We start from the raw sequence: 27,500 nt of genomic DNA, 5'->3' as shown, positions 1-27,500 counted from the left end.
ATAGAACACTCTCCAAAAGAAAACCTGCAGTAATATATTCCATTATTTTCCTAAGAGCCTTCCACAGAAGGAACATTTATGCAGCGTTTCCATGGCTAGGAAGAATGCAGGCAGACAGTCAGTTACTGTTTCTTTCCACAGTTATATGCTGTCCTCTTCTGTCCTCGCAGAGTAATTCCTCAAAGTATTTCATACACTAGACCAGGGATTCCCAAACACTTTCAGTTTGAAACCCAAAAGTAAAATATTTCTCCCTGGTGTCTCCCTGGGATCCAATCTTACAAAATCACATTATCACTTAAGAATGAAGCAGATTTATGTATTTATTTATTTAATGTAATGGGTTTTTTCTTCTTCTTCTCACAACCCAAATTAACGTGACCCAAAGGTCATAAACCTACGTTTGGGAAACACTGGACTCTAATGTGCTAATATTAGTTTGAGTAGTTGGCTTGTGCATCCCTGAAGGCTAACTTATACTTAGTCACATGACTCACACAACAATTTCAACAAGTGTTACTTGAAAACAGGACTTATTCAATTGATGCACAATTTTGCACTGCATCTAATCAACAAGAAAACTGTTGGCCCACTATCCAAAACATGTAATTTATATATGGGCACCTCAGTCTGAGGTGGCAAAGCCGGTACGCACGCACGCACGCACGCACGCACGCACGCATGCACGCACGCACGCACGCACGCACGCAACAACATTATTTGTTAATAATTTCTTTTCCATGTCCTGAAAGGTAACGGTTTTAGAAGTTTCCACCTGACAGCGACGATATTATGTCTCGTCTCCTGCCTGTCCGTATGTGTCAGTTTAGTCACTGTCTGTCTGTCTCTCTCCGTATGAGTCATCCGACTAAAAATAAAGGGTAGTAGGTTGAGAGGAGGGGGCATGTATGGGGTTTAAGTGGTTAAAGATGGAGTGCCGTGATCCTTTCCCACCGTAAAACATGATCATCATGTATTATTATAAGGAAGACTTTTTTTTTCAAGAAAGTGTACCGTATTTGTTAAAATGTCGTTTATATGTGGACACGTGGCCCACCAGTTTATTAAGTATGCCTGGTTTGCCTGGAGGGTGGTGATGGGTGGTGATCCACCTGAACTGAAGCTGCACCCACAGCTGTTGTTGTATGATAAAGGGGAGGGGGTGATATTGTGATGTCATATCACAGTTTTTTTCATTGGCACGTTTGACTGTCAAGGTTTCAGCCTCCAGGAAGAAACCCTAAATACAAAGGGAAAACATCATTACACATAACAACCACACCAATGGGTCTAATGAAGTACTGTCACCTCTTAAACACGTGAGAAACTGGAAAAAATACAAAAATCACAGCATTCATGCCATTAGCGCTTACTAAGGATCTGAGTCTTGTCTTTGTTCAACTGTAGAAAGTTTGGTGACATCCAGTAGTTGGTGTCCTCTTTAACAGGTTTATTTCCCAGGGGGAAAGTTAGACTTTTCACATGTTGACACATAAGACCTACAGACAGAAACAGAGCAAGATGATTAAGAGTATGTAGAATTATACAGTATATCATCATCATATACAACCCAAGGTTCTACCAAAGTTCAATACCGCTTTAAAAATAAAAAAAGTGACAACTTAGGTGTTCTGAAGAGCACTCAAGGGCTTAGATGAGCAACCTTTTCTGTTACAATGAGAAGCCAATATGAAAATAATAGTTCTCTTGGTTGCCGCTGTTTTGTCGAGTGGAAAGAACAGTGTGGTTCTGAAATGTCCATTTGTAACCTTGTGTGCGTGTGTGTGTGTGTGTGTGTGTGCGTGTGTGTGTGTGTGTGTGTGTGTGTGTGTGTGTGTGTGTGTGTGTGTGTGTGTGTGTGTGTGTGTGTGTGTGTGTGTGTGTGTGTGTGTGTGTGTGTGTGTGTGTGTGTGTGTGTGTGTGTGTGTGTGTGTGTGTGTGTGTGTGTGTGTGTACGTGGTTCAGTGTCAGCCCATTTGTAACCCAGTCACTGTGGAGTCTCAGCTCTTACAGCCAGCGGAGAATCTGAGTTTCCTGCTCTTCATTTTCTCTCTCTCTCGCTCTCTCTCTCTCTCTCTCTCACACACACACACACACACACACACACACACACACACACACACACACACACACACACACACACACACACACACACACACACACACACACACACACACACACACACACACACACACTTTCTCAATTTCTCTCACTCTGTTTGCTCTCACCCTGTCCCACTCCACTCTGTGGGAGAGTAAGCTTTTCGTAAAGGACTCTTTGTATGTCGTGTGTGTACGTGTACTGTGTGTGTGGTGTGTGTGTGGTGCGTGCGTGCGTGCGTGCGTGCGTGCATGAGAGACTGAGATGATGACAAAAACACAAACTCTCTCACACCACTACACACAAATGCATGTATCCTTGCTGAGTGCTGACTAACGGTGAGTCGGTGACCTTACAAATGAAAAGTATACACACTACGGTATGTAGTACTACAGCATATCTTTGTTACATTACTCCATTAGAATTTATTTACTGATGTTTTGTTTGATGAAGTTAGTGAATAAGAGTTATGCCATTCGAGTAAATATCTATTACAACTTTACAACTTATCACAGTTGTACAAAAACAAACTTAGATTGTTTAAAAAAGAAATAGTAGAAGCCACTATTGAGAGACTCTTTATTTGTATGGCTAATACATAGCAAGGGTTAAAGAAAACACATGCATTGTGGCACACTGCTGGCCATCATCCTGGTGTTTTCAGTGTTTTCATACCTACCTATGTGACTATGTCCTAACCTATAACCTATGTGACTATGTCCTAACCTATGTTTAGAGTACCAGTAGGGGCAAAAGTGGCGCTGTTGTGCCAGAAACAGAGAGAGAGATAGTGTTGCACTGTTGCCTGCTAATTACAGAGAGAGAGAGAGAGAGAGAGAGACAGGTGTGATTTTTTTTGCTATGCATTTTTCCTACCAACATTATAGGCAGATTTTTGTTCCCATAACAATACAAATACAAATCACCATGGTCACTATCTTTTCTTTTTAATCAAACGTTATCCCCTGGATAAGTAGCACCTTCCTGGATTTTGCACATCTTCCAAAATAATAATGAAAGGAATAGGACCACTTTTCAGCCTATCTTCATATAATTGGTCCTCACTAATGAGCATGATAAAATAACAAAAAAAAATTTCTACTCAGTCTGTGTCTCATAGGAGGGCTGTGGGCAGTTCAGAAACTTGTCCACCAGTGACATCATCGATGGGGAATCCAAGGTGCTATTACTAACTGCAGGCTTTCTATTCCTGAAAAGTTCCAATGCAAAAATGGTTCTCGTAAATAAAAATCAGAATATATATTTTAAAAGAATCTTGTTTAAATTAAAGCATTAAAGCAGATAAAAAAAACTGCTTAACAATGATGTCACTGGTGGATTATTCATAATGATTTACAATGAGACAAAAATGATAATTAATAATCTGTTGCGTTTTTTTAATTAACATTTCTTTATCCCACAATTTTGGAACCAATTTCTTTCACCCGGTACCATTTGCCTAAACTGTAATCCTGGGTGCTACTCTCACTGCCAACCTGGGGAGAACCCTGAACTGAGCTCATGCTTCCTTCAATGCATGAGGAGTGAGCAGGCAGATTCTTATCACCTGACAGGGGGGGGGGGGGGGGGTATGTGGATGTTATTCCAACCAGTTCCTTTCCCCTCCATCAGGCTCCCCAGTTGACCAGGGGGAGGCAGCATTACCACCAGGATTACTGAATGTTTTTTGTGTACCTAGGGGACACGGGGAGAACATGCAAACTCCACACAGAAAATCTGTTGTGTTGATTAGATGATAATTGAAATATGATCCATGTCCCAACAGTGATTATCAGTATGGCACAATAATCTGCACACAGGGGCCACTTTCTCCTTTGCATAAAGGGTCAATGACACTGTTGGTGCTGCAGTTAGCTGATATCCGACTTAGTTGTTAATTGTTAACTTTAGCCAGGCTAGAGTCCACTAACTCTGCTATGTTCATGGGCATTCCTCCTTCACTCTGCGCTCCATTTCATTGGACTAAGCAGAAATGTCTTGAAGGATGGAATAAACATATGCTACAAGCTAATGGAATAAGCGAAACACCTACGCACAGGTCTTTTGCACTAGACACATACACACATGCGCTTGGAGTCGAAAATCCTTTGGCCTGGTTCTGTAAACAGACTGATGTATGACACTTTTGGAACACTTAATCAACAAAACAAGGACTGTTATTGACGTGAGTGGAATGTTATTATCTAAAGTTAATATTTAGAGAAGATAGGTTGGTGTGTGCTGGATTGCTGCACACATAGAATAGAACAGATATTAATCATTGCAAGCTGTATTGTGTTGGTTTAACGTCAAATCAAGTACAGTTTTGACAAATCAGTACAGATGACACAGAGCACTTTGATTGAGCACTGACTTAAGAGATTTGTTTTTTTATGGACAGTACTGTGACAGCAGTGAATGAGATAGTGGTTGTTTAAGTATGTTCAAACTTACCACTTTATAATGTAAGCTAGTAAGCTACTGTACACAGTATTAGCCTCGCGTTGCGATACTAATATACCACTGTGTGCAGCCAGATGAAGGCTCCGTGAGGCTAACACAGTATGCAAGCTTACAGTATCCTTTTTAGTCAATTAGTTGTTTTGAGGATGTCACAATCTGTCTCTCAAACAGATTCTCTAAATGCCCAAATCTCATTAGTCGTATTGTAAACAAACACTGATGGGAAAAACTACACCAATTAATGTGAAAATTGTACTATTGATTTGTTAATACTTATTTCACTCAATTAAACCATAAAGGAATAATACAGGTAATATGATTAAAGAACCACTTCACCACTTTTCAACCTACTTTCATATAATTGGTCCATGATAAAATGCCACAATTATTTTCTACTCGGTCTGTGTCTCATAGTAAAGCTGTGGGCAGTTCAGAAACCTGTCCACCAGTGACATCATCGATGGGGAATCCAAGCGAATAGAAACTGAAGGCTTTCTATTTCTGAAAAGTTGCAATGCGATAATGGAAGCCATCATTCTCATGATAATAAAAATCTAAATATTTAAAAACAAGAAATGATGACATAGACATATTATTACCATCACAATGCACACGGAAATGAAGTTTCAAGGATGTATGCACATAGCGCAAACGGCACATGACTGAGGCATGTATGTAATAGACGAACAACACGCATTTGTGCAGGTTGAGAAATAAAAGTGACGCGTGGTAACTGTGACAGTGGTAACTGGTGAATGTCCACATCACATGGCTGTCGTTTCATTTCCACATGCATGCTTGCCTGTCATTTAATTTCCACACTGTTCATGGCGTGCAGACGATGGGTTGTTGAATCTGTGTAGTGTTGTGACTGCGGTGTTCATGCCGTTGGTTGCTGTCCCATTGGCCAGAGGGCAGCGAGACGAGGCGCGTTGTGTAGTGTTGTGACTGTGGTGTTCATGCCGTTGGTTGCTGTGCCATTGGCCAGAGGGCAGCCAGACGAGGCCAATGAGATTTTCAGGGCTAGGTCGCTAATATAACTACATTTCATGAGCTGTGTTTGACCAGCAGCTAAAGCACCTGGTAAAAATCTTGTTTTAAAAAATGAATCTGCCTAACGATGATGTCACTGGTAGACGGGTTTCTGAACTGCCCATAGCCCTCATATGAGACACAGATTTGAGTGGTGCAACCACTCCTATAGACAGATATGTGTGTCCCTGTGTCCCTGGCTGGCTGTGTCCGGTGACACTTGGTTTTCACAACCAAGTGTCACTGTTGTGCAGCCTAACACACGCACGCACGCACGCACGCACGCACGCACGCACGCACGCACGCACGCACGCACGCACGCACGCACGCACGCACGCACGCACGCACGCACACACACACACACACACACACACACACACACACACACACACATTAACTGTGATGATTTGGGGTGTTACAGTACAGTGACAGCACAGTACAGTACAGTAGAGGGACCCCCTGGGGACCCCCACACAGTAACTCTGTTATTTCTCGACCGTTTCGAACGCGGGTGGCTCGCCGGAACCGGGCCGGCACCCACGGTCCGGAGTTGCACCACTCACTTCACACGGGTGTGATTTTTTTATTTGTATGTGACCTCATATTTTTGTTCTTGTGTGTTGTAATGTGTATGATAGTAAATAATGTTCACTGATAGATAGGTATCTTCAGTGAACACTTGTTTAATAATTATGTTGTAATGATTGTAATTACAGAGAAACTGTGTTGCAGGTCTGACTCACTTGAAACAGTATCACCAAGTAAACAATGTTAACATTGTTTACTTGGTGATACTGTTTGTAGAATTCATTATGTAACCTGAATGCAAAAAGGGCAGGCATTGATATTCAAACGTTTTTTAATTGGAATCAATGAGTTGCTTTCACCTTTCTCACGGTTGAGGCTATTGTACTGGTTAACTAATATGGAAATCATTCACCTACTCCTTTAAGCCACAATTATGAGTCTATATACTTTTTTCAGGGAAGTAAACACAATAGCTGGTAGTATCAGACAGTATGTGGCCACACAAACATTTATTTATTTATTGGTTGTTTAAAAATCACACCCGTGTGAAGTGAGTGGTGCAACTCCATGTGGGGTCCCCGGGGGGTCCACGGAAGTTACAGACCCACAGGAGACTGGCCCGGTTCCGGCGAGCCGCCTCGCGTCCGAAACGGTCGAGAAATGACCAACCAAGCTATTTTCCTGCTTGGACAGAGAGACCCAGGACCCAGGGACAGACCCAGGGACACACATAGCTGTGTAATGGAGTGGTTGCTCCAATAAAAAAAACAAGTATAGGCCAATAGGCCATAGGCCAGGGCATAACCTGTGGAGTCCATGCTACTATTAACATTTCAAATCTACTTTCTAATATAATCTCTTAACAAACACCTTTGTTTGGCACTGTAGTACGATCAAGTAGGGAATTAGTTCATGAATAAACACAATATGTTAATCCATTGAGACCTGGAACGCATCCATGTCACGTTAGCGTTAGCGTTTTAAACATTATGTTATAATTTAGCTATTGAAAAATAGCAGATCTACAAGCTCATAGCGCGCCACCGAGTGGCGCGCTATGAACTTGTAGGTCTGCTATTTTTGAAAAATCGTTAAAATGTGCCTCAAATCTTTCAGAAAATTGTCATGATTTAGAAAACTTTTTTTTTAAAGTTTCGACGTCAGGCCTGAATGGGTTAAGATAAGAGGTTTCTGCCCGACAGACACAATATCGCCTAATAAATAATGTTCCTTTCAATTCAATCTTGGACCCCCCAGGAGGAGTATGAAGCCACGAGCCCCCCCTCCACCCCCTGAACCGGCCCCACGACACATCTTCAGAAACGCTGTGCCTGATGGGGGAGGGACAGGAGGCACAGACATCAAGGAGAACGTCCTAAGTGCCACCGTGGAGGTGCTCCTCACCTTGCCAAATGGATACCAGGCTACACTTACCGAGGATGGCAGGTGAGGGGGATAACAAGTGACACACACTTTGATTTTGCCTCGTGGTTGACTACAAGGAATTGTACCGTTTAAACTCCATGTTCCATTATTCTTTTGATTATATGACCAACCACAGTCCTCCAAATAGACCAAATCAAGAAGCATGCATTTTCTAAATACCGGTATATTATTTTTCAAGATTTATTATGTATTAATGAATTGCCGCAAAAGAAAATTGAATAGATTTTGACAATTGTCTAAATTGATTAGTCTGATTAACCACACTATTTTAAACTCCACAATATAATACGCATGGATTAAAGTTCTCAGTCGCCACAACTGATTTCACTCATCTGGATTCCATTGAAGCCAGCGTGTCTGCGCACAGAAAATAGCAGATCTACAAGCTCATAACACGTCGCAGTGCGACGTGTTGTGAGCTTTTAGACTGGCTATTTTCGGTCATTAGCTATTTTAAGATGAAAGAGTATTTGAAGTGATCAAAACTAGGAATAGAATACAAATTTAGAAACATCTTCCAGAAACATGAATGGTCTCAGAAATGTCATGATTTCACCGGCTGGTCGGCCTAAAACATTATCATTACATTTTCAGTCTTGAGATATTATTTTTTGCTAATAAAAAAATAATATATTTAGCAAATTGCTGACATTGCCTACTGTAACAATCACAGTTGAAATGAAAAACGCTTGGATGGATTGATGGTCAGACAATGTGGATAGGTGGTCTTGGGCAAGCTTTTTGGAGTGACAGGTAGTTAAGGCATGAAGGTAGGTAGATACAGTGGCTGTATATCTATATCTGTAGATACCTACCGATATTAATATTTTGTTTGCCTTTTGTTTTTACACCTTCACCATTTTCTGAAATAACGGTTTCACTTTATTTCAAAACAGCCAGTAATCCTGGTTATTTCAAGGACAGCTAAACCAACAACTAGCTACTGTACCATAAACGCAGTGATACGATTCATCCCCATCTGTGATTTGAGAGACAACGAATCAAACGTTGTTGGTTTTTGGGTCTATTTGAGGAATGTGTGCAAGATCATACATGTGAAGTGATCCCTTTCCGAGCTTTGTCCCTGGGAGAGGACTTATGCAAAGCTGACCTGTCGTCACTCTCTGCCCCTAATAAGGTTCTGTCCTCTGGGGCAGAAAATCAGGGACACCATCCTGGCATAGAAAACAAGGGGCTCTGTTCATAATGACCATGCAATGTAGGTTAGCGGGTGCCATGTGTCGCTCTGGACTCAAGGCCCATTGGCCGAAATACAGTAATCTGTACTCTCTAAACTCTAAAGTAAACTTTACTTTAAATATTCTTTGACTGCACTCGTAGGTGAAGCTTTCTTAGTAAAAAAATTGCAACTTTTTGTTTAACTCTCGTTTTTTTCTCCAAAATGTTTTATATATATATACGGTATATATATATACATATATATATATATATATATACTTTCCCAAATTCACTTTCACTTTATTTACTCTGAGAAAAGTTTCCCCTATAATTGTGGTCTAAGCCTTGCCTTGGGTACTATGTATATCACTTTGTGTTTATTGGACAAGGGATGGGCAGCGTAGTCTCTGGCCACGATTCATCATGGTAAATAAAGTTGAATAGCGTGGTACCGTGCTGAAATACTGTGTATGTGACACATTCTCTGATAGCAGCCAGTGATAACAGTTGGTCCTTGACTTTCAGGTGTGTCATGACTCATGACTGGTTAATAGGTGTCATAAGATGACATACAGTAAACAGGTGATACACACGTGGGCTGTTCCCTCTTGATAACAACCAGCCATTAGGTCATTTATGACTTTAAGCATAATGCTTAGTAATGCTTAATAATAACACCAGTGATACTGTACAAACACTAGCCTAAACTAAAACTGTAAAATACAGTAAAATAAATACTGTTTTCTAACACAGAAACAACAATACATAGAAGCAGGCCAGAATTAGTTCATCCAACCTTAACCGAATCTGTGCCAGAACAAGATGATCAAGTGAATAGCTACTGTACTCCACTGTGCCATCCACAAGATTACGAGATTTGATTAACACCATGGAGGCCCGGGGCGGAGATCTCCGTCAAGTTCAAGGTCATGGTCAAGTGCCCAAGCCGGAGATTGATGATATCAAAACCGATCGTTTCACTCCACAGCCTAGGAGCGCTTGTTGCCCAATCCGATCACGTGTCAAACAGTGACATGTCATCGAAAATGTTCCCTGCCTGTTTAGCTGACGAAAACGAAAATCTTAAAACGATCATAACTCCCGATCTAAATCATCCCGTCTAATTCTGAAAAAAGATCCTGTGTTAGACGGTGCTCCGCGGTCCAGTCACTAGTCGCGATAGATTTATTCTTACCTCCCGTTGTTTAGTTTAGCCTACATTTAACAAACAAGCTTGATTGACATTTGTACAGTAAATAGGTCAATACAAAAACTGCTACGAGGATAAAACAGACTTGTTTACATCAGGTATAAAGTCAAAGGAAAACGTGACAACCGTATGGAAAAAAAGTGGCAGAAGAACTGGGAGGCGGAGGCGCGGGGGGTGCGTTGCCCGGAGCAGTGTGGTAACCAGGTCTTCGCATGTGGGGGCTGCACTTCCTGGTTGCCCAGGATCTCTTCTTCTACTTTGGTATTTTGCGCATTTGACTGTCACTGGCACTGTTAATATCTCAGTGTTTATGTCACAATATGAAATCAGATGTGCGTCGTCGCATAAAAGGAACAGAATACTCAAGGTTGAATGATTGCGGGGAATAACATCATAGCTTGTGTATGTAACCACATACTGTATATGGTGTTATTTGCAGTAACACACTCACTGTTGTGTTCTATCACAACAGACAAGGTTTTGCCATATCACAGACAATACAGCAACCGTATTGTGTAATCTATTACTAAGTACCAGTAGTGGAAAAAGTACATTTTTCTTACTTGAGTAAAAGTATCAATACTGCAATATAGAAATACTCTCTGTTACAAGCATAAGGGGCGACTCACACGGTCGCAACAGATTGATGTATGCTTGTTGTATGAGATGTATGCTTGTTGTAAGCTTTTAATGCATTTGTTGTGTCACATGGTTTGTCACAACATTTGTGTTGTATGGGAGGGGGGCAGTCGAAACACAGCCGAAAGCCATACAACAGCTTGTAGTCCAAAATGTTGTATCAAACCATGTGACTTCCATTGGAAATGCATTGGGGCGGCCATGACACTTACAACATTCATACAACAAGCATGCATCAATGTATTAAAGGTGTGAGTCGCCCCTAAGTCCGGAATTCAAAAGTATTGGCATCAAAATGTACTATCCATTATGCAGAATGTCCAATTTCAAGTTTTCAAATGTATACAAATCTTTTGAAAATAGCAGATCTACAAGCTCACGCATTGTGAGCTTATAGATCGGCAATTTTTGAGTGGTGCAACCACTCCCTTACAGAGCTATGTGTGTGGGTGGGTGGCTGGGTGTCTGGGTGTCTGGGTATGAGCACGAAAACAGCATGTTTTTTTTTCACCACCTGTGCGCAACCTAACGCACACACAAACACACACGCACTTATGAACTGTATATATGATGCTTTTGGGGGTGCCAGTACAGTACAGTACAGTACAGTACAGTACAGTACAGTACAGTACAGTACAGTACAGTACAGTACAGTACAGGGTGCAGTAGACTGAGTAGAGAGACCCCCACATGGTAACTCTGTCATTTCTCTACCGTTTCGGACGCGGTGCGGCTCGCCGGAACCAGGCCGGCACCCTGGGTGCGTTCCTGTGGGTCTGGAACTCCCCCTGAGTGGTTGCACCACTCACTTCACACGGGTGTGATTTTTTTAGTACAATAGTACAATATTTGGATCTGAGATGTAGTGGAGTAGAGGTAAAAGTATTGGAAAATGGAAATTCGAAATACTCTGGTAAAGTACAAATACCTCAACATTGTACTTAAGTACAGTACTTAGTATAAGTAAATGTACTTAGTTACTTTCCACCACAGTGCTAAGGACTGTTTTGCTTAGGCTAACTGCTTGTGTGGGCAGTTTGGATGTTGTGTTAGCAGACTGTGTCCATGTGTTAGTGATGTCAATGGTGCTCTTTGTGGCGGTCTGTCTCACGCCTCTGTCATATGATCTGGCTGTTCCCAGCTAGCATTGGCTGCACTGTCTCTTGGTTTCTTTATCCCTGGATTGACAGCTAGCACTATACCTAGAGAGGCCTACCCCTCTCTGTCTGGTCCCCTACACACACACACACACACACACACACACACACACACACACACACACACACACACACACACACACACACACACACACACACACACACACACACACACACACACACACACACACACACACACACACACACACACACACACACAGTTGAATAATTTGAATAGGTTAATTTGATATCATTATTTGTATGTATTTATTTAATTTTGTTATTTATGATCTTGTTTTATTTTGGCAGTGGCTTTTGGTCTTTTGTCTTATTTTGTGTGTATTTTATAGGTCCAGTTTCATAGACATGGATTTGGTTGATGCTAATGTTATGCTAAAAGTATAAGACAAAAAGCCATAGGGGCTTGTTTCCATTGTGGTTATCCTAAAATAACTAAACCATTTTTCATTGGGTTTAGATTCCACATAATGATTATTATTGCTAACCAATATAATTTTAATTGCAGGAAATAGTGTTTTATTCAATATTAATTATTTCTTAATTTCTTACATTTCATACTACTGTGTGTTTGCCAAATACTGTTCTGTTTCGGCTGTTATAGGCAGTTTGTCTGTGTGGAGGAGGAAGTGCCATGTGTGTCCTTAAGTGAACATGAACTGTCAACCCTGTTATATTTGTTTCCTTGTCAAATTAATTGTAATTTGTGGATTCAAATAAAGAAATTGAAGTGTGTGTGTGTGCGTGTGCGTATGCGTGCATGCGTGCGTGTGCATACATTTATCAATAAATTGTGAATTAGCCTTTCACCAATTAGCAGTCTCTTAACAAAGAAAGGTGAGAGTGTTACTATACTGTATCAAGTAATTACAACTTTTGGTGCTAAAGGGAAGCAGGCAGGGTAACCTAATCTCCCCTCTCTATCTCTCTCTCTCGCTCTCTCTCTCTCTCTCTCTCTCTCTCTCTCTCTCTCTCTCTCTCTCTCCTTCTTTGTCTCTCTCCACCACCCTCCCCACTTCCTCTCTCTACTCCCTACTCCCGTCTCTGACTTCACCTTCTTTCACTTTCTTCCCCCCTCCCCTCCCCCCTCTCTCTCTCTCTCCCACCCTCAGTAAGGCGCTGATGGACCTACTGGTGGAGCTGTGCAGCCGCTATCACCTGAACCCGTCCCTGCACACCCTGGAGTTGCTGTCCCCCGAGGGTCACCCTCTGGGCTTCAAGCCCAACGCGCTGCTGGGCTCCCTGGACGTGGCCTGCGTCCTCATCAAGGAGAAAGTTTGGGAGGAGAAAGTGGTGCGCAGACCGGCGCCTAAAGTGCCAGAGGTGAGTTATTATAGCGATGTCTCTCCTGTTACTGCAACCCGCCATGTGTCTTTTATGTTCGTATCCTAGGATTGTTGAGCTACGTTTTGGCTTGATTCAATCATGTTAATTGCTCAATGGGTAGAAATATCTATTTGAATTATGGTCCGATAGTCTCGATTTGGAATGTCTTCATTTTTGTTTGATAATAATAGGAGACTTGTTTGCAGTGTGTAATAGATATACTGAAAGTGCAACAATAGAATTATAGTTCCTTTCAATTTCACACTGATGTGTACCTGCATGTCAATGTCAACTTGACCAGCTTCCTTATGATGTCTGGGTATTAGCTACTGTGTACTCCCCCTGGGATTTGGCACATTAGCATAAATGATGCAAACATTGTATTGTTAATTATCTTAGCAGTGAGCATGCATTCAAAAATTAACCAACAAATACACAGCTTTTCATGAAGTACGCTTTTATCATTTTTTTCCTTTTATCTGTGTATCATGGTTTGCGTTTGTACAGTATTTCAGTTCTCTGTATCCATTGTCATTTAAATGTATCCACCTGCCTGTAGCCCTGTGTAATATCCTTTCCCCCTCTACTGACCGCTGTCAGAAAGCAAGGCCATTTAAGCCTCTAAGGGCTCATGCAAAGGTAGGAAGCTGTCACATTGCTACATTGTAAAATCTTGAATGTTAATTTAACTCTGATCGTATACAAATTAGGAGATTTGATCCTGTCCAAATTAATTTGTACACTATCAGAGTTACAAATGGATAAATGGACAGTGAGGATTTTACTGTGTAGCATGGTCGTTGGTTCTGAAGTCTCTGTACGTCCGAGTTTGAGAGTGCCCTTTCCCTTCTGACACCTGAGTTGCCATTTTATACTGTTTTCATTCTTCATTCTCTCTCTTTCCTGCTTTTTAACTTCAGTTTGACTCCCACTCCATTTATCTTTCTTCAATTACCCTGTATTATTTCTCTTCTTCCTCCCTCGCTTTCTATCCCCCCTCTCTCTGAGCTCACCTCTTCTCTCTCCTTTCTATCCCCCTCTCTCTGAGCTCTCCTCTCTCTGAGCTCACCTCTTCTCTCTCCTCCTACTGTGTGAATATTTGATGAGGGTCTTACCTTTAGTTACCATGCATTATTTCTCTACTCTTCTCAGGGCTCGCTGACTGCTCTCTCTCTCTCTCTCTCTCTCTCTCTCTCTCTCTCTCCCCCAAAGACCAGAGCCTTACACCGTTTCAAATGCTCCTGTCAATCATTCCTCTGTTTTGTCTCTTCTGTCATCTCTTTGTTCCCACCCTGCAATCAAAGCCGTCTTTGGGTGTGATATCAAAAATGTTACACAGTAACTTAAACCGTAATGGTTCATTTGGTACCATTTATAGTTCAATTCTCCTGCATGAGAGACCAAAGTTCTACCGCCATCATGGACTGTTGGAACCTCATATTTATTTATTTGTAAATATATTTGGGTTTATTCGCCTGTCTATACAGGTCAATTTAACACACAAACCGCAGGCAGGCAGCATTAGACTAAAGGTTTCTGAGGATGTTCGAGTCAGTCATTGTATGGTTTTCATAAACCGTTACCATTACCTTTCCCAGAGGTGCTGTAGTCTTGCCAAAGTCACACTACGTTGCACATTATTACCCAAGTGCAGAGTTTCCAAATAAATCCTCCGATAGACATATTTTGTATAGTATTCAGCATGATTTATGAGCTTGGCCAACAGTTTGGGAAAACTGGGATATATTAGAGCAGTGGCTCTCAACTCTGGTCCTGGTCCTGGAGGACCATCTGATAGAATGTTTTAGCTTCTACCCAATATTTACGTGCCTGATTTAGTGACTTGACTAATGATTAATTGATCGTACAGTAGTTGAATCACGCTTGTGGGTTAGAAAGAATAGAAACGCGTTCTGTCATGGGTGTCCTTGAGTACCACTGCATTAGAGGGGTATAAGCTATGAGTACAGTATCGTGGTATCATTTGACGAAACATTTGTATATTTCTATTGTATTTTTATTTCCCCCAAAAAAGTAAAATTACGTTGAAGAAAATGGCAGATGTGCTCGCTGAGTCGCTGCACAAGTTTATTTATGTTACAATAATAACAGCCATTGTAAGAGCTGTTTATGCTGGCCCTGAGTGGTCTGCGCTTGTGAGGTGATGTTCAGGCTGAAAACACAGTATTTATCAGTTGGTGATAAGAGGCTGCTAAACAGAGTAGAGGCTCCGCTCCCTCTGTTCTGCATAACAAAACACCTTGTGCTTGTGGTGTTGTGCTGTAATGTACACAGAACAATCCTCAGTGTTAATTATAACCAAATGAACCCGTAAGGCAGGTCCATTTGGTTGGTTGGTTCCTATTTGTTCATTCTCTGAGTTAACAAATGGATAAATGAACACTGGAGGTTTTAGTGTGTGCAGGCACAGACAGAGATATACGCACGCGCCAACACGCACGCACACTCATGTCAGCTGTGGAAGCCTCCGATATCTGTATTTGCCCTCCCATGACCCCAATGTGGCTATCTCCCTCTCTAGTTTGCTACATAATTGGCCTCTTTGTCTGGAAGTAAAGCTATGTAGCTACAGATTATGTAAGAGTAAGAGCACGTGCGTGTTTGAGAGTCCCTTCATTATTATGAATTGCCATTATGTCTTACATTAAGTAAGTAAGTAGCCTTGCCGAGCCATGAGGCCCATAGGGCAGGAGCCTATCTCCTGTTTCTGTAGCGTGAGGCAGCTTGATGTACCCCCTGGACATGACGCTAGTATGTCGCAGGGACTTGCCCCCGATCCAACCCTTGATGCTGAGTGTCAAGCAGGGAGGCACTGGGTCCCATTTTTACAGTCTTTGGTATGACCTCCCAGTCTCAGGGCGGACACTCTAACCACAAGGCCACCGAGCTGGTCTTACATTACCAACACCAATTTCTTCTAAATGATAAAACACCCATATTTCGCCATTTAGTTTTGCCCACCAACACGTCTGGTGACATGGCAATTCAATGTAGTTTCTAGAAAAGTGGCAAAAACCTCCAGTCATCCACTAATAAAAACATACCTACTGCTTCAGAAACCAATCGTGTACCGTCCCAATAAGATCCGTCCTAAAGTATTTTTTGTCATGACATACAACAGGTCCGTTTACATATACAGTAGTACAAATAGTACATGCATACACCCTAATGATTATATCTGGTTTCAGTATTTATTTATGGTGTATTGTCTCTTTCATTAAGGTTATTGTAGCAGTCAATTTATATTGGGGGTCGGGAGGGGGTGGGGCAGGGGTCCCGAGACATTGCCAAAGCATTTCCGGGGGTCCCCGGCCAAAAACGTTGAGAACCCCTGTCCTAAGCTATGACATGCTCACCGCGGAAGTCACTTCAACGCGGTGCGGAGCGGCTGACAACAGCAGGCCAGCGGCTAATGTTATGAGCTAACTGTAGAGCAGGAAAGCCATAACAAAACACAGTGATTTAACCAACAAAAGAACGTTGCAAACGAACAAGAACAACGGCCGCGAGGTTGTGACAGAGAAACATACACGTTACCAAAAAAATAAAACTTTCACAGTTCACAGTTTGATTCTCACCAGTTTAGATTAAATGTATTGTCACTGCAAAATACTTTGACAATGGACAATGTAAATGGCGTCTAGCTAGAAGTGCAATACAGTAATGAGCATAAATACCTTTTTTAGTAATATATACGGATATATAAGTAATGATTATGAAAAGAAAGAACCAAGTATATATATATATATATATATATATATATATATGTCACACAAGTCATTTTTTATTTTAGTAGTTTTGTTTCCCATTCAGTACATCACACAAACCCCACAAATACTTGATACATGAATTATTATTTGTAATGAATAATTCAGTAGCCTCTCTATTCTTCCCTGTTTTTTCCCCCTCCCGTTTACCTCTTTCCCTAATTCCTTTGATGATACTGATGTAGTGCTTGTAGAATTCTCAACACAAGCATGAACTGAGCTTTGATTAGAAATCTCTGCATGTACCTGTTCTCTAAATCCATTTGTGTGACACCTGACTGTCCCGTTTCTCTTTGCCTCTCCCCATCCATGTGTCAGAAAACGGTGCGTTTGGTGGTGAACTTCCACCGCAGCCAGAAGGCGGTGGTGCGAGTCAACCCACTGGTTCCGCTCCAGGCCCTGGTGCCGGTCATCTGTGACAAGTGTGAGTTTGACCCTGCACATGTTCTGCTGCTGAAGGACAGCGTCAGCCGCCACGAGTTACCTCTGGACAAGACTTTGACGCAGCTGGGAATCAAGGAGCTCTATGTTCATGACCAAAGTCTAGGTAAAAACTGCATTTTATGTCATTTTTTGGCAAGTGTCAAACACACATGTTTATTGCCTGTCAGTTAATAGATATGATCTATTAGGCAATTACGCAATTTATTAACACTATCTGCAACAGGAAATACACTTTGGCCCATTAGTGTGATACGAGGCATCAAAAAAACTGCTCCCGTGGTACTTTTGTGCTGATATGTATTTATTTATATTTATTGCTGTTTTGACTTTTAGGGACCAAACTGTCTGACTGTTTTAGCAGTGAGCCCAGTGTCTCTGATGTCATCGACACTGGGCTCACTTCCTTCCTGGACTACAATTCCCATAATGCTTTGGTGCACTGCTCATCCTTGTGGATAGGGGGAGTCCAGGAAGTAAGTGAGCAGTGTCGATGACATCAGAGGCACTGGGCTCACTGCTAAAATCTAAAATATCTAAAACCACATATTACACACATAAAGACCCCCAGGAAAGTGTTCTAAATCTTCTAAACGTCATTAACATATTGCTTTTTGCAAAAAAGGTGAAGTGTCCCTTTAAAGAATGATTACTATATGCTAGGATATCCCCCCGTCAACCCTTATTTTGAAGAGTGTGTGTCGTCGGATTAGGTGTTGATCTCTCACTAGCCAATGAGAAGTGCAGGCGGGTGCCATTACATCGACCGCTATGCTCCGTGCAATAAGCGTGGTTTTGACCAGAAATGCCTGGGGATTTGGAGATAAAAGCGACTGAAAGCGTGCGTGCTCGCGCACGTGGGTGCACACGCAAATAAAGATGGCACAGTCCAGTGTTATGACTAACAACAGATAGCCATCCAAAGCTAATGTGAGTAGCCTTTCGACTAGATCGGATCAAAACATTTATACAACTGAATAAACGTAACTTACGTTTATTGGCGCTTGCCGAGACTAATGATGAACGTAGATTACGATTTTTCGGCTGGGAAAGTATTAAGTCTGGCCCCTCTTAATTGTGGGAGGACTTCACGGCCGAAATGGTGACGGCCAATCAGATTCGTCTGGAACCAGTCTATAGTGTGTCACCTTTCATGACGACACCAGGCCCAGGAAATGATTCCCAATGCATTTTTGCCATAGACATTTCAAAAAGTATTTATTTAAAGACGGTTACGCCATGGACAAAGCCAACTGGAGTCGTGACAAATCATGACAATAAACACAATATTTTGGACCAAACAAATAATTACAAAGACGAATAACAACAAAAAAAGTGTTGTAACCTGCCGTTTTTTTCTTCTTTCTAATTCTTTGTTCGGCCCAAAAAATTGTGTTTGTTGTCATGATTTGTCACAACTCGAGTTGGCTTTGTATGAGGCTCAAAAGGTCTTTAAAAAAGTCTATGAGGAAAATGAACGGGGAATCATTTCCTGGGCCCTGGTAGGGGGCGGGACTGCGACGCTCTATAACCGACCCAGTATTCAAATATGGGGCAGGACATTGAGAAAACAAATCTAACACTGAGAGGGACGAGACAAATATCCACGCAGTGATATTAGTATCGTTACGCAAGGCTAGCTAATACCAGTGGTCTTCCACAGGGGGTCCTGTGCGTGTGTGCGTGCGTGCGTGCGTGCGTGCGTGAGTGCGTGCGTGCGTGCGTGTGTATTATTCATAATAGTTAGCAAGTCACAGAAATGGGTGCAGGAATAGGTCCAAAACTGGTCCTGGACCCCCTATGGAAGACCCCTGGTATTAGCAACAACTCATTTTTGTTGTCAGAGCCCAACTACAAAAACCTTTAGGCTCCAATTCACTCTTCGCTAAGTCCCACCCAAGCCCGTTCTTGGCCAATACCACGTTAGCGACGGTTACTATGTTAGGATCCTGGTCACGCTTTCAATGCTGGTCAAAATGTTTCAGCAGTGTCAATAAATATATTTGCTGTACAGCATGTGTGGACCTCAGAAAGATGGTTTGTTTTCTTACCTTGTTATGAGCAAACTAGTCCATTCCATGAATCAGTTTATGACATCAGGAAAACTCGTTTTATTTTCGTCTTTTGATAGATTTATAAAGTAACTATTTTGGTGTGAAGCGGTTCTGGTGTTCCCAACTCTCGTTTGTAAACAAGTCGCCATGCTGTTTGAGATGCACCCAGCTGCAGTCCCAGACATTTCTCCTAAAGTGTCTCCCTCAAACACGTCCAAAATTGTGTATGGTGTTTGCGACAAGTGGACGAGATCAAATACATTTGTTTAATGTTTACATCCAACGGCCTGAGACCGAGGCTACTTCAGAAGTGGGTGTACAGATTTGGACCAATCAGATCGTTTTGTAGGCAAACCGGAACTTCTTACCACACAAACTTGTCAGGGTTGCCAGGTCTGCTTATTTCCCGCTACTTTTGGCTTAAGGCTAATAATTAGTATATGTAATACATTACCAAAACATGAATTATCATAGACATATGCCTACATAGTATTTATAATGATAAATGCATACAATCTTTTTATTATGATTATATATAGTCATATTATTGTGTTTGTTTTGGCTTGTTTTTCTTGATTTGGCTTTAAGAGTTGGCTTGTTTTTGGAGGTGGGTTGGCTTATTTCTCTCACACAATGTGGCAACACTGAAGTCAAAACAAAAACAAGACAACCTTGACATTTTTTATTAAAAATATAACCGCATGAGTTTTCCTGATGTCATAAACGGTCAGAATCAGCTTAGTGTTCTAAAAGAGTGACTTTGAGAGCTGTTTCCCCGTTACAATGGAAGTCAATGAGAGCCTATTTTTATTTCTAATATGTACTATTAAACTGCACAACGGAGCGAAATAATTCATGGAATGGACTAGTTTGCTCACAACAAGGTAAGAAAACAAACCCTCTTTCTGAGGTCCACACATGCTGTACAGCAAATATATTTATTGACACTGCTTAAACATTTTGACCAGCATTGAAAGCGTGACCAGGATCCTAACATAGTAACCGTCGCTAACGTGGCATTGGCCAAGAACGGGCTTGGGTGGGACTTAGCGAAGAGCTAATTAGGATCTAATTTGACATTGTTCTGGAGCAGGAGCAGAGCGAGGAATGTAATGAGTGCTGAGATGAGTCCGGAATATTCTTCCGGCTACTTTAAAAGTGTAAGAAATCAACTCAGAATATTTTAAAACCTACAAAACAACCATAATATTATGAAAATCTGACATTATTGTCTGGTGTATTAATGGGAGGTCCCAAAATAGATGACCCCCCAGAAAAGGGGTGGGGGTTGGAAAAAATTGACAGCCATCATTTTCTGACAAGTTTGGTCCCTATAAAAGCCAAAACAGCAAAAACAAAAACAATTTTAGCACAAAAATACCTTGTAGCACACTACATTTTGTTTAAACAATGTTTACTGGCAGTGTTTATTTCATGTGATTAAGTCGCATTAATGTAATCAGCTGTTTGTGTCATGAGTATATCCACACAGAACACAAATAAAGCAGCAATACATCATTTAGCAACGATAAAGCAATTTATAATTTATTTATTTTCAACACAAAGTTGATTTTTCACTGAGAATAAAAGCATCAACCTGCATGAACGATGCATTTCCAGTTTGATGTTTAATATTCAGATTGTTGTTGCATACCCTGTGTGGGGACAATTCAATTTCAGTTTACTTACTTTACAGTTTACAAAAAACAGCTTGTATTTTGAAGAAAATTCCCATCCCGATTGAATTACTTGAAAGTGAATTTAGCTTAACTCTCATTTAAAAATGGCAGCTACTGTTAATTTGGTTAGCTGAAACCTGAAGTCCTATATCAAGTAGTTCATTAATCAATTTTCAGAGTGGAAAACATGCAGTGTTTAAAAAGATTTGCCACTTTGGATTTAGTCTTAGAATCTGATCAGCCATGCTTCAGTTGTACAGTACAGTTGCATGTTATGCACGATTTCTTCAGAATGGAGAAAACATTCACAGATTTGAATCAGTCTCCAGATGCTATTGTATAAATTTACAAGAGATGGGAGTCACTACTGTACATAGGGTACCATGACTCAATAATCAAGGCCCAACAGTCAGAAGTCATGGCAACCTCTCTAGTCATGCAAACTGAGCCAGTCTACCTCCCATCTATCCATGCGCATAAAACCTTACCTCATAAAGATAAACATTTTAAACAAGTCATGCAGTCAGCACTGCCACTTTGTATTTTTCCTCTTGATTATAGTATCAAAGAACAAAACATAAACAACCAAACCTTACACCCAATTAAATAGTGTTTACATGTGATGAGCCTTGATAAATATGTGCTTTCTCTGGGTGTGCCAGCTCTAAGGACATTACATAAGGCTTTTAAATTACATGTTAAGGTGGTTGGAGGTCTACAGTCATATTTGCTGATAATATAATTGTCAGTAATTTTATTAGACAGTGACCTGCTTTACCTTGATGGAGGTTGGTGGTTAGCCAACCTCCATCAAGTTTTATGAGCAAATTGTGTAATGTCAGATGGTGTTGTCAGGGTGCTTAGTATACAATATTCCACAGTTGTATGTATGAGATGGCGTTTTTGCTCAAACAAATTGTAGCACACCTTTAAGATGATCTGGCCACGGTTTAATTCAAGTTACATTGCTTCAGAATTGTATTTATATACTTTTGTTTAAACATTATAAGATATGTGTTACATTTCGACTGCCAAATACAGCTTTCATATTCTCTTAAAGCTGATAAATAATCTTTATGCATTTTCACAAAACATGTGATATTTTCCAGTTCTCCTGCGTAAAATGGCTTCGGCCCCTGCTCTTAACTACTCAGGTATTACAACTGCTAACTGCTCGTGTAGGTGTTTAATCGTATATTGTAGTGCCTACTGCTTGCAGACTAACCCTACTTTTCCTTTTTTGTAATTTATATTTACATTTCTAACCCTACTTTTCGATTGAATTGCAAACGCTTATTTGCTTATTAGTGAACCATCGTAGTGAAAGCCTTTGATTTTGTCTTCAATCGGATAGTGATTGTTGCCTTATTGTGTTTGTTTCACTAGTGGCCTTGCCATATTTTTTTTAACAAAAAACAACAACCCAGGAATTGTGTGTGGCGTATGTAAGAGCAGATTCAAATTATGTTTAAATGATAGAATGATATGATATGGAGTTTGAGTACCAGTTTGTTGATTAATTATAGCTCCTGCTGTCAAATCAGCAGGAGACAATTTTAATGCTCTGCAGACTGTGAAGGCTAGAATCTGGTCTTTGGGAATATAATGCTGTAGTGCCCTCTACTGATGCCACTATGCTACTGCAGTTGTCTCTTGGAACTACAGTTTAATTAAAGTTTAACCCGGCAGTGCATTTTGTCATTAACCTAAATAATCAATGCATGCCAAAATCCTTCTGTTCTACCATGTTTGTTCTACACCACTATACTGTAAGAATTATCCTTCTGTTCTACCATGTTTGTTCTACACCACTATACTGTAAGAATTATCCTTCTGTTCTACACCACTATACTGTAAGAATTATTCTACACCACTATACTGTAAGAATTATTCTACACCACTATACTGTAATAATTATTCTACACCACTATACTGTAAGAATTATTCTACACCACTATACTGTAAGAATTATTCTACACCACTATACTGTAAGAATTATTCTACACCACTATACTGTAAGAATTATTCTACACCACTATACTGTAAGAATTATTCTACACCACTATACTGTAAGAATTATTCTACACCACTATACTGTAAGAATTATTCTACACCACTATACTGTAAGAATTATTCTACACCACTATACTGTAAGAATTATTCTACACCACTATACTGTAAGAATTGTTCTACACCACTATACTGTAAGAATTATTCTACACCACTATACTGTAAGAATTATTTGTGTTTGTGTCCATTCTGTCAGCATCCTTTCAATCCCATCTATGGGTGCAATGGTTAATCCAATTTATTGATTTAATATATATATATACTTTTTTAAATCAATAATTTATCATTTGATAAATCAATTGATTATTAATTGATCCCTCTTTTGTGAAAGTCATTATTGGCTAAAAGGAAAAATAAATAAATAAATGTGATATGATGTGTTGTGAGCTTGCAGGTCAGCAATTTCACTATTTTTTAATTTGCTTTTAACAAGCATTAAACACACACACACCTAAAAATGATTATTCGATTAATTGAAAGTAATCAATAGAATAATCGCTGTGAAAATAATGGATAGTTTCATCCCTAAATCCAACACTGCTTGTTTCTGCTATGGTCTCTACTTTTGAACTGCTCTTTGATTCACTGTGTGTGTTGTCGTAGACTCCATTCACTGATTCACTGTGTGTGTTGTCGTAGACTCCATTCACTGATTCACTGTGTGTGTTGTCGTAGACTCCATTCACTGATTCACTGTGTGTGTTGTCGTAGACTCTATTCACTGATTCACTGTGTGTGTTGTCGTAGACTCTATTCACTGATTCACTGTGTGTGTTGTCGTAGACTCTATTCACTGATTCACTGTGTGTGTTGTCGTAGACTCCATTCACTGATTCACTGTGTGTGTTGTCGTAGACTCCATTCACTGATTCACTGTGTGTGTTGTCGTAGACTCTATTCACTGATTCACTGTGTGTGTTGTCGTAGACTCCATTCACTGATTCACTGTGTGTGTTGTCGTAGACTCTATTCACTGATTCACTGTGTGTGTTGTCGTAGACTCTATTCACTGATTCACTGTGTGTGTTGTCGTAGACTCCATTCACTGATTCACTGTGTGTGTTGTCGTAGACTCCATTCACTGATTCACTGTGTGTGTTGTCGTAGACTCCATTCACTGATTCACTGTGTGTGTTGTCGTAGACTATTCACTGATTCACTGTGTGTGTTGTCGTAGACTCCATTCACTGATTCACTGTGTGTGTTGTCGTAGACTCCATTCACTGATTCACTGTGTGTGTTGTCGTAGACTCCATTCACTGATTCACTGTGTGTGTTGTCGTAGACTCCATTCACTGATTCACTGTGTGTGTTGTCGTAGACTCCATTCACTGATTCACTGTGTGTGTTGTCGTAGACTCCATTCACTGATTCACTGTGTGTGTTGTCGTAGACTCCATTCACTGATTCACTGTGTGTGTTGTCGTAGACTCTATTCACTGATTCACTGTGTGTTGTCGTAGACTCTATTCACTGATTCACTGTGTGTTGTCGTAGACTCCATTCACTGATTCACTGTGTGTGTTGTCGTAGACTCTATTCACTGATTCACTGTGTGTTGTCGTAGACTCCATTCACTGATTCACTGTGTGTTGTCGTAGACTCCATTCACTGATTCACTGTGTGTGTTGTCGTAGACTCCATTCACTGTGTGTGTTGTCGTAGACTCCATTCACTGTGTGTGTTGTCGTAGACTCCATTCACTGTGTGTGTTGTCGTAGACTCCATTCACTGTGTGTGTTGTCGTAGACTCCATTCACTGTGTGTGTTGTCGTAGACTCCATTCACTGATTCACTGTGTGTGTTGTCATAGACTCCATTCACTGATTCACTGTGTGTGTGTTGTCGTAGACTCCATTCACTGATTCACTGTGTGTGTGTTGTCGTAGACTCCATTCACTGCAGTACTACCAGTGTGGGCGGGGGGTCAGAGAAGAAAGGCCTGCTGGGAATCTTCAGGTTCAACAGGAGGAAATCTAAGGTAAGACTCCTCACTATTTGTTAGTTCACATTTTTATAGAATGATGAATGACCGAAAATCATGTGAAAGATACACACATACTGTACACAGAAAATTATAATCTCCACTCACCCCTTATGAAATCTTCCCACTTTCAACCTGGTGTCCCTATTTTGGGCATATCATTTTAAGGCAATTGACAAAAAAACTAAAACACATTTCTTTACAAATAGTGAAATTGCATATCCACAAGCACTCGTAATGATGTAAAGCGCTGTGAGCTTGTAGATTGTGTATTTTCGCTATTCACTGTTCAATGAAGTAAGGTTTAAGTGGCTTAAAACAGGCATATGGATTATTCACATCTGGATCGGTCATCGTTGTTCCATTTGAAACACTCCACAAACTAACACTGACTGCTGCATGTACACTTGCTGTAATTATATAGCTAACATAGCCTAACTGGTCAGTGGGATGCTGCATGTTAGCTGTGCCTTGCTTCCATTTACAGACTTCTTCTGAGACATCTATGGACATGGATGCCACTGATGATAACGTAGTACAAAATACAGACACAGACTACCATGTAAGTACTACTAACATTTATCGCACCTTATCTGGATGTGTATCATGTGGTGGACATTCAATTGTGATTTATTACTTTTTTGTTTGTTTCACGGTTCACCACAATCACTCCCTTCTCTGAAGCCTAATCAGTTCAAGCATTTAATCTATTTAACCTTGCGTTTGGGTTGATCTAATGTTGAATAGTCATTCAACAGAAATGTATCTTTATTTTGTGCTTCTTAAGTTCTTACACTTCTCCTCTAGAGGGCAACATCTTCTATCTAGACACTCAGAAAGCACCCTTTCACAGCCTTTCTCTCCCAAGTAGCCTTCCAAATCATATGGATGCAGTGGTAATGATAAGGATTATAGTCTGTGGTCCATGCTCAGCATTTCTTTGACGATCTTTATACATGCCTGTGAGCCTAGCCCAGTACAGGTTCCACTCTTTATACATGCCTGTGAGCCTAGCCCAGTACAGGTTCCACTCTTTATACAGGCCTGTGAGCCTAGCCCAGTACAGGTTCCACTCTTTATACAGGCCTGTGAGCCTAGCCCAGTACAGGTTCCAATCTTTATACATGCCTGTGAGCCTAGCCCAGTACAGGTTCCAATCTTTATACATGCCTGTGAGCCTAGCCCAGTACAGGTTCCACTCTTTATACATGCCTGTGAGCCTAGCCCAGTACAGGTTCCACTCTTTATACATGCCTGTGAGCCCAGCCCAGTACAGGTTCCACTCTTTATACAGGCCTGTGAGCCTAGCCCAGTACAGGTTCCACTCTTTATACAGGCCTGTGAGCCTAGCCCAGTACAGGTTCCACTCTTGATACAGGCCTGTGAGCCTAGCCCAGTACAGGTTCCACTCTTTATACAGGCCTGTGAGCCTAGCCCAGTACAGGTTCCACTCTTTATACAGGCCTGTGAGCCTAGCCCAGTACAGGTTCCACTCTTGATACAGGCCTGTGAGCCTAGCCCAGTACAGGTTCCACTCTTTATACAGGCCTGTGAGCCTAGCCCAGTACAGGTTCCACTCTTTATACAGGCATGTGAGCCTAGCCCAGTACAGGTTCCACTCTTTATACAGGCATGTGAGCCTAGCCCAGTACAGGTTCCAATCTTTATACAGGCCTGTGAGCCTAGCCCAGTACAGGTTCCAACTTCCAACTAGACAATTAAAAGTGCTGGAGAGATACACAGTATACAACATCCAAACCTTCTGAGAGGAAAACATTAAAGGGACACTACTAAAAAAATATATATATGTTAATGACGTTTAGAAGATTTAGAACACTTTCCAGGGGGTCTTTATGTGTGTAATATGTGGTTTTAGATATTTTAGATTTAGCAGTGAGCCCAGTGCCTCTGATGTCATGGACACTGGGCTCACTTATACTTCCTGGACTACATGTTGTCTCCCCCTATCCCTCTATCACCAAAGCATTATGGGAATTGCAGTCCAGGAAGGAAATGAGCCCAGTGTCGATGACATCAGAGACACTGGGCTCACTGCTAAAATCTAAAATATCTAAAACCACATATTACACACACAAAGACCCCCAGGAAAGTGTTCTAAATCTTCTAAACGTCATTAACATATATTTTTTACCAAAAATGGCGAAGTGTCTCTTTATTCTTAAAGGGACACCCTTTTTCACCCTTTTTGCAAAACAATGTAGATGGATCTGACTTTGTTTCCTTCATTTTCTTTAACTACTCTCTCTCTCCTCATGACTATTTTTGAAACCGCAAAGCGAAGGGAGCTTGTACAACCAATCATTTTGCCCACTCTTTTACACCTGTAAACTTGTGATGTGAAAAACTTAAAGTGGTTAACATCATA

General features: G+C 40.9%; 1 protein-coding gene across 1 annotated transcript in view; it reads left to right on the top strand.

The window, feature by feature from the left end:
- Nucleotides 1–27,500, top strand: part of cobl (cordon-bleu WH2 repeat protein) — a 96,689-nt gene that overhangs the window by 12,403 nt on the left and 56,786 nt on the right. Inside the window, exons 3-8 of the mRNA XM_079503691.1 lie at nucleotides 7,381–7,569; nucleotides 12,885–13,095; nucleotides 17,205–17,433; nucleotides 22,170–22,214; nucleotides 25,020–25,111; nucleotides 25,602–25,676. Coding sequence (XP_079359817.1) covers nucleotides 7,381–7,569; nucleotides 12,885–13,095; nucleotides 17,205–17,433; nucleotides 22,170–22,214; nucleotides 25,020–25,111; nucleotides 25,602–25,676 — 841 coding nt within the window. The remainder of the gene's footprint in view (nucleotides 1–7,380; nucleotides 7,570–12,884; nucleotides 13,096–17,204; nucleotides 17,434–22,169; nucleotides 22,215–25,019; nucleotides 25,112–25,601; nucleotides 25,677–27,500) is intronic.

This window comes from Electrona antarctica (genome assembly GCF_951216825.1).
Source record: "Electrona antarctica genome assembly, chromosome: 6".
Lineage (NCBI taxonomy): Eukaryota > Metazoa > Chordata > Actinopteri > Myctophiformes > Myctophidae > Electrona > Electrona antarctica.
The sequence above is the reverse complement of the archived record's forward strand: the minus strand, read 5'-3'. Positions and strand labels throughout refer to the sequence as shown.